General features: G+C 36.9%; 1 protein-coding gene across 6 annotated transcripts in view; it reads left to right on the top strand.

The window, feature by feature from the left end:
• The window catches only part of INPP4B (inositol polyphosphate-4-phosphatase type II B), a 346018-nt gene extending 334194 nt beyond the window's left edge, over positions 1 to 11824 (top strand). For 4 of the 6 annotated variants that reach the window (XM_075421033.1, XM_075421032.1, XM_075421030.1 and 1 more), the window contains one exon: positions 5130 to 6404. In XM_075421033.1, coding sequence (XP_075277148.1) covers positions 5130 to 5304 — 175 coding nt within the window. In that variant the 3' untranslated portion in view covers positions 5305 to 6404. Of the gene's footprint in view, positions 1 to 5129; positions 6405 to 6525 lie in introns of those variants that run through there. The other 2 variants (XM_075421031.1, XM_075421029.1) reach the window with 2 other exon arrangements.
• The last annotated feature ends 640 nt before the right edge of the window (positions 11825 to 12464 follow it).

Below are 12464 nucleotides of genomic sequence, written 5' to 3'. Positions count from 1 at the left end.
GCCATATCATCATGATTACATCATGAATCTCCTGCTTGGTCAAACTCAGTGGACAAGCCTCATGTTACATGATCCTTTTCATTTCCTAAATAACAGCATTGGAAAAGTAATGGGTTGTAGCCAAACGAGGGAGAGAGAAAAGGAGTGGCAAAATAGAGGATGCTGGCAAAAGCAAAAAGAATAGGGGGAAAAAGTTGCAGTACAAAAGATAAAACAAAGAGAGGAGGCGTTAGTGTGGTAATTTGATAAACATATTCCATTTTTTGTATTGTTGGTGTGTGTTTAAATAGGAGCTGTCTCAAATGCCTGACTGAATCCATCAGTATTCGTAGATCTGAGACTGCTCATCTGTTTCAGTAATACCAATTGTTTGTGATAAGCCAGAGTAGAGATTATGGGATCACATAAGCAGCAGAAATTGATTTCTAGCATCTTTAATACCATCTAGATTTGAGGAAAAATTTGTAAGTTATTGACAACAGTATGCATCAGAAAAATAATTATTGTGAAGATCATTGATACAGAAAATGTCTCTGATGGATCCCTTCCTATATCTTCCATTTTGAAACAATGCAGAAACGTTTTTTATTTTTTACAAATAGTTGGAGGTTTTATTGTATTAACTTTATCTTTCAACATAAAGGGTTGTTGCCCCATATTCCTTGATATGTTTTGTCTGAGTTCTGCTCTGATTCAGCAATCCTCCAGGACTAGGCTGATATCTATTTATTTCCTTCCGAATCACGTTTTATTCTTCCAGATGTTACAATGCAGCATCTTTGTAATGGCCAGGAGATGTTCACAAGGATCCCATCTTTCCCCTTTGAAAAAGTTAAGGCTGCCTTCTAGAACTGTAGTGCTGCATTTTGAAACAGTTGATTTTTCTCTGAAGCATCAGTGAGTCACAGTAATATGTATAATGTAGAAATTAAGCTGCTTTCACTCCAAAAACTTCTTAAAAAAAACCAAAAAAACTAAGCAGACAGTATTACTGTTTAAAATCTTTGAGAGGGACCAAAACATTCTTAAGAGAAATTGCTTCTTACAAGTTCTGGACTGTGATAGTCTTAAGTAAAAGGAATAGGTAAGTAAGCAAAATTATGTAAGATCAAGAGTTGTTAGCAATCCCTTCTATCTGAAGAAACGTCTGTCCTGCTGTTGTTGGATGGGATTAACAAGAAACATCTCACTTTTGCCATTTCCTGTGTCAGCACTGGAGTTTGACAAGAAAAACCCAGCAGGCCCAGAAACTGCTTGCTTGAGTCTGCCTGCAAAAAAGGAAAATTCCCCCAAAGCAAGCGTGTTGTAAGACATGAATTCAGGCTGAAGTCACTGCTAGCACATGGGATCCTTGTGTTGATAGAAAGCTGTCTATCTAGTCTACCTGAAGCACTGCTTTAGGACAATTTAGCATTTCCTTTATCATTAATAGCTGGAGCTGGAAAAGCTCGAACAAGAGAAGCATATATCCCAAAGTGTAAAATATGTCTCCTCCAAAAACCTTGCACAGGAAAGTCAGTGTGACTGAAAATCAGAAGCAGAGTGTGCCCTTGTACGTGTGCTTGACTTTGTAAGGACTCTTGAGAGGCTGCTTCTTTCCCCACGCTGTCTGCATTGTCTCTGCTCCACTGCTTAGAGGCTCAAACAATTTGTCATCTGAATTTAAAAGCAACAGAAAATACCCGCTGTTTTGCCTTTGTCTCATCTGGTAGGCATGCAGCATTATCCCAATAGGAGTTTAAGATGATAAAACACCAAGTGAGATAGAAGGCAGACTGAAATGTTATATCGTCATTAAACTTACAGCACCCTTGGCTGTTGTGATGCATTTCTGCTATGTCGTAATCCTCAAATGAACACTTTGAAAGTAAATGAATGAAAATAGTACTATAGGTTAGAGAGGTGTTCGTTACCGCGGATGTTACAGATTTAGAAGCTTTCATTATTCCCCTTAAAATTGTATGTGTGCGTGTAGTAAAAACTCACTGGATATTTTCAGTTGTCTTCCTTCCCTTCAGACTGTGTGACTTCAGAGCTGTTAGAGTACGGTTTGTGATGGAGAGAACATCCAAAACTAAGGCTGTACCTTCACACCATAATGGGGTCAGATATCGCTCCATTCTCATTGTGCTGAGTGTTAGTCAGAAGCCAAATAAATCCAGCTGTCACGGCACTAGCTGGATTCGTGCTGCTTGCAGTAAAACTTCTACAGATTTTGATGAGCCAGGGGAAGCGGTGTTGTCATGCTGCTGACAGTTGGATGTAGGGCCTCGCTTTGTTTAACTAGATACATTAGTCACTGTGGAGAACGCTTTAAGATGTGTTAGAAGACATTGTCACCTCAGTGCATTGAAAAGTATTAGCAGAGCTTAGCAAGGCATCTGACGGTGATCAAATATTCGTCTTAAATTAAAAGCATGTTTAGGTATTCCGCTCAGCCTGTTCTTAGGTAGCTAATAATGGAGTTGGGTCCTCTTGCTTTATTTTCAGGATGACTTACTGAATCATGCATAGAATGATGTGACTAATTTGTGGAACAGAAGTCCCTGTGCATCATCTGTTCACTGTGGTTTTCCTGGGGGGGAAGATAGGACTTCTTATGTTGAAAGACACTGATCATTCTTTTCAGCATATCAAAGAGCAAATGTACTGTAGGCTTCTCCATTGGAAAAAAATAATAGAACAAATGGCTTTTATCTGTATTTCTATCATTACATCTGCATAAATCTCACTGATGCTTATGGGACTCCTAGCAACATAGCTAAAAGGCAGTCACACTGTCGATGAGATATGGAGCAAACCAGAACAAGGCACGACGCAGAAGTATGAGGGTTCATCCCTGTAGGGGCAACCTGCTGAGTTACACGCTTGCCTGCTTAGAATAAGCTATTGGCATGCAAAGCTAAGGCTCTCCAAAGTGAAGTACCTGACAGCAGCTGATGCAGTGGCTGTGCAGACTTACTGAGCTTTCTTGCTGCCCAGATGGATCTTTCCAGAGAAAAAATAGTTTGGTCTCTTCATCCTCCCTGCCATAGGTGCACATATGAAGTCTGTGGTGGAAGACACCCAGAAGGACAGTCCAAAATCCCCCGGGCTCTGTGACTGGGAAGGAATAGATGGGACTATGAGGGTTGGTCTAGAACTCTCAATTGTGGGCATAATGGGGTAAGCTGAAACCAGCGGGCTCACCTCAAAGAGTAGAAAAGAGGTGAGGGGACAGTGCAAAAGGGTCAGAAGCAGACTTGTAGGATCCTGTGGAGATTAAGAACGGAAAAGGAAAAACAGCAAGCAGCATGTTTTTAAAAGTATGTAGAAATACATGATAAAGGAGAAAAATAACAAAGAGCAATACAGTTAGTCTGCGCAACTGATCACAAATGGTAACATTATCGCTGTGAGCAGAAGAGGAAGGAAGTTTTAGGGGTGGACTCTAGGACAAAGGCGTTAACTGGAGTGGTCTGATACAGAACACAGGATTATTTATTCCAGTGTAAGCCATGGTGTTGACAAAGTCAGCATAGCATTCAGTTAGCTTTGTTCCTTGACAGTTTGAGATGATTTTGTCTAAAATACTGTTTGAGTTCTGCCCGAAGTTCTGTCCACAGACACTTGAAAACTGTAGACTAAAAACAGCAGACACACTGACACCAGTAATTGCTTTGACCTGTATTCAAATCTTAGGGGTTTTATTTTTTATCTTCTATTTTGCTACTTAAAATAGTATGGGTGTCCTCTTGATTAGTGTAACATACAGATTGTATGTTCAAAGTAAATAAAGAAATTAAGAACTTGTTCTGCAAGGGTACTTTAAAAGAAAAATTTTGCAAGGAATGGTTTTCATCAGCCCCTTTCCTAGGATTCCACCTGTAAATGCAGTTCTTGGACCCCTCTTGCTATCCAAGCTCAAGAAACTCAACATTGCCTTTTAAGACATAAGTCAGAAAGGCAGGCTTTCTGTAACATGAAGTGACTGCTGCTGTCTTTGATGTACCCTTCTTATTTTACCTGGGGCTGTGTGATACTACCTTTACTGTCCTACAGCCTCTTTAAGGTCTGCCAGCACGTTCTTTCTTGGGGAAAAAAAGCATATTGGGACATGTGCTTCTGAAAAAGCACTGTCTTGTAGTGTGATGTACTTGGATATTCTGAAGTCCACAGAGAAAAATAGCAAGTTGTCTTTTCATCCCAGAATATTCATAGTAAATAGAAAAATAAAAATCTTACTCCCCAAAGAATCCTTACTCCCCAGAGAAGTTCCTAAACAGGACTCCTGAGTGTATGCAAATAAAGATAAGTTCAGAGGGGTTCAGAGGGGTTGAAGAGGTATAGTTGAAGTATGCATAATTCTGCTTGTAGAGAAGCTGCCGAGACTACAGTAGAGAAGACTGGCAGTGATCTGAAAGTATCCCTGCTTCTCTGGTAGGAAAGTGACCACGCAACCTATGGTGATTCAGTAGAACTTTGCCATAAGCAGATTAGCTCCTAGCTGAGTTGACTGAACAAGGTAGAAGCTAATTTCCTTGCAGGAATGTAGGTGTGAGTCTTTAAATAAAAAGAACTGCTTTTGACTTCAAAACTGAGTCACCAGCAGTGATTAATTTTTGAAGAAGTCAATTTATCATAATTTAAAACTGTTTTGGAATAGTTGTTAATTCTTTCAAAAAGAGTATGTGCCCTTTCTATTTCTGCCTATATATTTCCTAATAGATAGTGAAACAGGGCTGAAAAGCCTATGAACACCATGGAGACTATTTCGTCAGCGTTGCATTGTGACACATTTGTGATCTTTTTTTTCTTTGCTTCCTTAACTTTTTTTTAACTTTCTTATTTCATTTCTGTTCAGCATGTGTGTTCATTTTAGTGACAATATAGTTCACCTTGTAAGTTTTTTAATGTTAACTTGCGAATACTACTCCGAGGCGCCTAACAGGCCTAATAACATATTAGCCACGTAGTCATCGTGCTTCCCACGTCAGCTGTAGAACACAGTAAATCTGTTGGAAGTACTTAGCATAAATCTGTTTCATTGAAATGACTATATAGTTTCACTTTGTCAAAATACCTACATGTTGGCTTTCTTTGCTGTTTAAATGCTGTTCTATTTGTTCCTAACTTCCCCTGTTTAACAGCAGACAGACCCAGGGAGCACTGAATGAATCGGATGATCCCGAAACAGGCTGTCTAACTGATAACAAGCCAACTTCTCGACACTTCTATCCTGTCGCCTTGCTGCTTGTCAGCTCACACTTGCTGGTTGTGTGGCTTATTTTAAGTCTTGCTTTGCTATTAGCCAAATATCAATGAACTTCACTTGTGTTCCTTTCTTTTCTACAAACAGCAACAAACTAACTTTAGAAAAAGGAATTATGCTGTAATATTTCTACAGTCTCAGACCCCAAGGATTCGTCTTTAAGATACAAATGTCTGAAATGTACTGTTTTTGTTACTTTTTTTCTGAACTTCTAAGATGTACACTATGCATTGAGTGAATTGATTTGCTCTTTCTGTTCATGGTGAAGCTTTCCCACTGTAATTAGCTCAAAGAAAGCCCGCTTACAATGCTGTCACTGTATAGAAGATGATGTGGAATCCTGAATGCTTGAACCCCTCTTTCCAAAGTAATTAGTCTGACAAAAAACGATTAAAAATGAATTTGCACAACACAAACTAACCCCTAGTCAAATATTACAGAGCGGTGGTTTGTGAGACTCAACTTTCATTGTGTTATTTCCATTGTTACTAGTTGATCGGATCTTTTTTGTTTAACAAATAATTATTACTTTGCTACAGCTAACCCTTTTTTGTCAAGTAACTAAATGGAATAGAGTATGTTCTGTTTTGTAATGAAATTAACCTGTTTGTAACTGTTGCTTTAGTTGCTTTTGCTTTCAAGACACTTTTATATTCTTTTTAACAAAGTCTTGTTTATGTCTTGATGCACCACTTTGGCACTTGTGACTTTTGTACTGTATGTGAACAAATCCTTCCTTTATAAAGTAGAGAGTTGGATTGGGTTGTTTGAAAAGCCATTCTCTCTTTTTTTTCATTGCAAAGCTGAAGACACAGGAAATGCAGCAGAGGTGAAACTTTTCATCACAAATCTTTAGGGCCAGACTTAATAAAATGCCTTATTCCTAGAATTTTTAGGGCAACATGTACTCTCGCGCATATAGCAAACAATTTGAAAAAAAGTATGAGACGATCTAAAAGGCAGATATATTTCTGGAATTAGAACAAAGTGTATCATTAAAGTATTTAAATTTTTTTTACTAAACTTGAAACCTCAAGGGCAAATATATTGGGGGGGGGAATCTTTATCACCTATTTCTGAGGGCAATAACTGTACTGGGCCTGGCCTTGGATTTAATTTTGTAAGATGTATCATCACTTGTGGAAAACAAAAATGTAGAACTGAATCTTTGTTATTTTTACTTCAACTGTTGCTGAAACTCTGCAATGAACAAATAAAGCATATTTATTTATTCTGTGTTTCATGAAGTTGTACTTTTTCCCCCCTTTCACTAGAGAAGGATGCCGCATAGAGAATGTACTGAAGAATGTCAAATGCAGAAAGTATGCATTCAACATGATACAGCTGATGGCTTTCCCAAAGTACTACAGACCTCCAGAAGGGACATATGGAAAAGCTGACACCTAAGCTTAACAAAAACGTAATCAGGAATATACATCATGCTAATTAGTGAAGATAAAAATCACTGTGTATGACTTATTAATTGGGAATGTGTAACCAGTTGAGGTGTTATTTTTATCAGGTTTTATCATTTTACATTAAAATAACTCCAGTTAGTCACTATGAAATAAAATATCATGAAAAACCAATGGATTGAATATTCTCAAAACCAAATATATTCAACTTTTCTTTGTGAAGTTGAAGCTTAGTATGATTCATAAGCCAGCTGGAATTAGTTTTTTGGATTGTTTGATTGAAGATTAGAAAGGGATATGTCAACTGCTGTAGGAACTGAGGTTAGCAGTCTGGAAGGTGGTATTCCGACTCTGAATCAAAACCTGAGATTTGATTTAGGGGGTCTCTTACTGCTGGAAATGGTGTTTTCTGGAACCAGTGTAGCACCAAGGTCTTGATCACTAATGATTAAATGCTTCAGAGAAGTGTTTATGAAAGATCCTAATGCTAATACCTGGGCTAAATATAATTTTGGTAATTACGTTTAGCTTCTTTACTTAAGCATGGTAACTTCATAATATGTTTTTAGTAATTACAGCATGTAATTTCAGTAATTCCGTTCTGATTCCTTGCAGTTCATTTGGATGTATCATTCTTGGCTTTCTGTGCCACAGCCAAATACCACTTATTTCACTTTCACATAAATCACATTGAAATCAGGTGGATTAATTCTTCAAGTAAGGTGACCTGAATTTGACCTGTCATATTCCCATTTACTGTAAACCCTTAAAACTAAATTTTCTTTAGTGGTAGGGAAAGTGAGTTGTATATACGGGAGCTGATGTATCTTTAGGCTATAAAAACATGTATATTTTTACACAGCCTAAGATAAATGTTATAATTATGAGTAACCTGCTGTACTAGGACTAGTTAGCCACTGCAGCTGATTTATATCAAATTTGTAATGCTGCATGTAGACACTCTAGAATGAAGAACTATCAGCTATAAAAATGAATGTCAGTGCTTCTGCCAGCTTGTGTTAGTCCTGAAATTTGTCTTGCAAAGAACATTTGTGTTTTCTAATTGTATCTATTTATTGCCTCCTTGTGCCTCCGAGAGAAACACAATTAAAAAACCCCAAGTATTCACTGGTTACTGACCTTTATGTAATGCATTCATTTTAAGAAAAAAATATCTGCAGTAGAAGTGTGAGAATTTTATCCTAATGAAACAGCACTAGGAATGTAAGCATCTGTAGGAAATTATAATTGTGATGGATAAAGAAGTTAATGTTTGCCTGCTCCTATGGAAGTCAAAGAAATCTTGATGCACCGTGAGTTATAATTTGTTCTTTTTAATCCTTTAATGCCCATTACTGAATATAAATCTGTAATTATATTAGCAAAAATATATATTTAAAAGCCTGATTCTGCAAACTCTAACTGGGTGATTACATGGAAATGATCCATTGTGTGAATAACATTAAAGCCATCTTATATATTTGCAAGATAAGGCTTTGGGGCTCATAGGAGAACATCAGGGAGAGATTCTCGTTCCAATATTCATTGACTTCAGTGAAGCCAGGAATTCACTTATGCAATATATTTACCCAACTAATTAGAACTTTTTTCCAAAGTAGGTCATTTAAATAGTATTTTGATGCATTTGTGGTTTATTTCTATTATGTAATGTGGTTTCACAAATGACTTCTTTGTTGTTCTGGAATGTATTACTTCCGCAATAGATGTCAGAAGGGTTGGCATTGCATCATAGATAAGCTCAAGCAGATGGAAATATAATGCCTTGATTTTTTCTGTCGTGTACCAGTAGAAGTGGGCACTGCTCATTGGGTGGGTGGACGTGTGCACAAATTTGTGTTTGAGTCTCTAAGTATAACATAGCTGATCTGTACAAAACTTTTTTTGTGGATTTATGGAACGTAAATCTTACTAAAAAAGTAATGTTTTGTTCTGTCAGACTGCCACACTAGCCCTCATGCCATGTTTATTGTTAGCTTAAAAATACCCTAAGTGTGCAGTTTAGAAATAGTAATAAATTCCTCATGCACCTCTGAAATAATCCCACAGAAGTATAAAAGAGAATGCTGGCCTTCCTACAGTGATTCGTGGTGGGCCCTATAGATTCCTATAGTTCTTTATCTTAGTCCCATGGGTATTCTGTCAAGTTCAAAATATGAAATTCTATAGATTTACTTCTTATCAGGAAAATCTTTCAAGATCTCACCTCAGCATCTTAATCCCACTTGGGTTCTAAATTGCGGTTGTGACTATCATGTTACTTTTGTATTTAAGATGTTTTCCACATTGAAGCCATGTTTTTGGAGGAGGGGGAGAAGAAACAATGGCATTAGATTACTGTCCTTTTTGTTTACACAGCCACTCCCAATATGTTCTTGTGAAATTAAATAATTTGTTACTTGTTAAAGATAATTCAGAAAAACCCCAAAACCCACATCAGGGTGCTGCAGTGAAACTTCATTGGGCTTGAGCCATTATAGAAGAGTACTCTGGGTTTTGTGCTAAATAAGGCTGAACTTTTTCAAGCCAATTTTTTGATTGGAACATCTTTTTGTAGGTCATGAGAACCTTGTAAAATCCAGTGATATGGTTCCAAGTCTAGTGGAAGAGCCTTGTTGATTCAGTACTGAAACAGGCTCAAATTTTTCCTTCTTTTGGTCATTGCCTACTGTGCATTACGGCAGCCCATATATGCAAAGGCTATGTCATTAAAACGGGGTTGTCAGCTAAGCATGGATTCAAAACTAGTGTTTTTTCTGGTTTGCCTTGTATGAAGAAACAAAGGGGGTTTTGCTGCAGGTTGATGGCTACGTTACCTGGAGTGCATTTACTCTTTGTAGAAGCTGCTTCAAGCCTTGTGCATTGTTTGAATTCCTAACAGAGAAGTTAAATGATCCCTGAGGTCTTGTACATATCCTTGTAGTTCACTGTTAATATCAGAGGAGTAGAATTACACAAATGAATTTTTATGAGCAAGCTACGCCCTTTGTTTTGCAAAGTGTTAAGGGAAACATACTGACCTTGGTGGTGGATTCACAGAAGATGTTCCATATCTGCTCTCTTAAAATTTCTGTAAGGTACAAAATTTGCTTTGAGGGGAGAGCAATTCTGAAGGGCTAGAAGATAAACATTCAAAAATATAGCTGGCATCTAAAGCCAAATCCTGTCGTACTCATAGAAGATATTATTTGTAGAAATAAAGTCATCAGGATCTGCCTTGAGGAATCCTGAAATAAAGGCTTCTAGCTTTGAATATTTGTACAATGTGTTATATGCTTATATGGTGGTTTTGTATCACAGACTAGTATCTAAATGGAGAGCTAGTATAAAATGTCTAAAAATATAAGGAAAGGAAAGTTAAAGTAATTTTTTCCTCAGAGATTATTTTAATACTGCTATACTACATGACACGCATAGGCCTGACATTATTAAGCAGGCAGGTCTGTTTTTCTGAAGTCTTCTTTTAGGATATTTAAAGTATGTTCTTGTCAGTGTTTAAACTTTGGCTTTTATGGAGCAATTAGGAAACAGAAATTTTTAATTACGTTATCAGATTTTTGTCTGTGTGAATCTGTGTATTTTGAGGGAATGCTAGCAATGTGTGTGTTATAAAGAAAAAATAAGTTCAGAGGACAGCTGAAGCAAAATATTAACTGAGAAAGAGCCTTAATGAAGTCCTTTGCAATGTTAATTTTTGTACTGTCTGAATTTTGGGATTACGTAAGTGAAATAAGGAAATTAACGAACATTTTCTGTGTCTAAATCAATCAGTCCTGATGAAAATTCACTTATTTGCAATGAAATAAAATGTAATGGTATTCTAAATTATCACTACTCATTTAGGTGTAAAGAAGTGCAACATATAATTTTGAAGCCCAATGTACAATATGCCTATCATGATCTTCAGAACATAAGCTTATTCTTATTTATAGTTTAAACACAAGTTCCAGGAAATCCTATGGTCCACTTATAAAAAGCAGAAAATGCACTGAACTTCAACTGGTGTAATAAATAAAGAAATTGCATTAAAAACTATGCAGCAAAATTACTTGCTTGAATTAATGCATGTAATCAGTTAACAGTCTTAAACGTATATTGTGTCAGTTGGCTATGTTGTAAACTTGAAACCATTAATATCTATATTTATGCTTTTTTATTGTAAATAAGTGTACTGTAAAGGCAATGCCATGAGACATGAATTTGCATCTTGCTTTTCAATTATTTGCAGCTTAAAAGCAGGTGTGTACAGTCAAAGTGCTTTAAAATAATTTACCGTCTTTCGAAACACAAGCTTGCCTTGTAAACTGCATGTTTTAAACAAAAAAATCACACAAGTATTTTTTTAAAGCAAAAAGGGAAAAAAAAAGAAAATTCCCAGACTTCAGTCTCTTGAACATTGCTTTTTTTCCTTAGTCACGCAACACATTGAACTGTTGTATTGCCAGAGCATTCAGCTTACCCTCTGCAGCACTCAAACATTTATTTTCTCTTTCTGTCATAGCATCTACCAAATAAGTGATAAGACGATTAATTTCAACATGATACTCATCATCCAAGATTAAAAACTTGCATTTGCTCAAATAAACATGAAACCTAATACTTCAGAATAATTAAAATAGAGGACACTTGTGAACCATTCCAAAGAGCTGAAACATAAAGCGTGGGGTTTGTGTGCTGACAGGGAGAGTTATGGTAGAAATCTGGCTGTGATAACAGAGCGCTCTGGACCTGTGGGGTTTGGTGAGATTTGGACCATACTGCTCTTACTTAGATCTCCAGCTATTGGCAGTGGTGTTTTGTGTTCTTTCCATGCATGCAAAGTACTTTAACAATTTTCAGCACTTCTGTTTTGTTTACAAATGGTCTGACTTCAAAATTTCTAAAATCCCAAGTTACTTTGGTACTTGTTTTCATTTTGTGTAGCTGTTCCTTGTAATGTTCCTGTCTCTCACGCTGGAGCACACGGGGCTATGTCTAAGTGACATTAACAGGACTTCAGTCCTTAGTGTGTGTTTGTTCAGAAAAATGAAGCACAACTATAGCAATTCAACTCTCTTTATATTTCAGGATTTAGCTTTTTTGTTTCATTGCTGTCTGTAAGCCATGTCCATTGTACACTGTGTGTATGGTTTTATTTAAATAAATGTGATGTCTATTTTTTATGTTTCTGACTTTTTTGTTTGTTATTCATTTTTCATTTTTCATTATGGTGGCCTTGCCCAGAGGGCAGATTGTGCATGATGCCGAGAGTGGGTTCCCTCCTGAGGAGGTGGTGGAAGCCCACCCACGGGTCTCGTCACTGCTAGGAGCAAGTATTTAAGAAAAGCTGCGATACAACAGTAAAAAGTCTGCAATGCCCATAAATTAATTGTTCCTACTGTTCCTAGTCTTAATACAGCTTTCATTTCAGAACCAGGTGGGTCCCTTTTCACATAACTGTTGATCTGTAGAGAGTTATTCAGTGTAACAGAGGAGAATCAATATCTTTCAGAATGAAGACTATTAAAAAGGTGACGTGGCAGGCTGTGGCTGCTATTTTGTCTCTGCCATCTTGCTGGATGCTAGACCTTGGGAAGTAAATAAGGGTTGCTTCTGTGCTTTTATTTTTATGTTGTTGTTGATAACTAGATTTATTATATGATCCATTATCACAGTGAAAGGTAAGTTCTCCATGGTTGGCTGAAATGTAGTAAATACACCTTCTTTTTCGGTATATGAAAAAATGTGGCTCATCTTCTGTATTATTAGTACTACGATTAAAAGCTTGTTGTGTCATTTAC

This window comes from Opisthocomus hoazin, chromosome 5 (genome assembly GCF_030867145.1).
Source record: "Opisthocomus hoazin isolate bOpiHoa1 chromosome 5, bOpiHoa1.hap1, whole genome shotgun sequence".
Taxonomy (NCBI): Eukaryota; Metazoa; Chordata; class Aves; order Opisthocomiformes; family Opisthocomidae; genus Opisthocomus; species Opisthocomus hoazin.
This window is presented reverse-complemented; position numbering and strand designations above follow the sequence as displayed.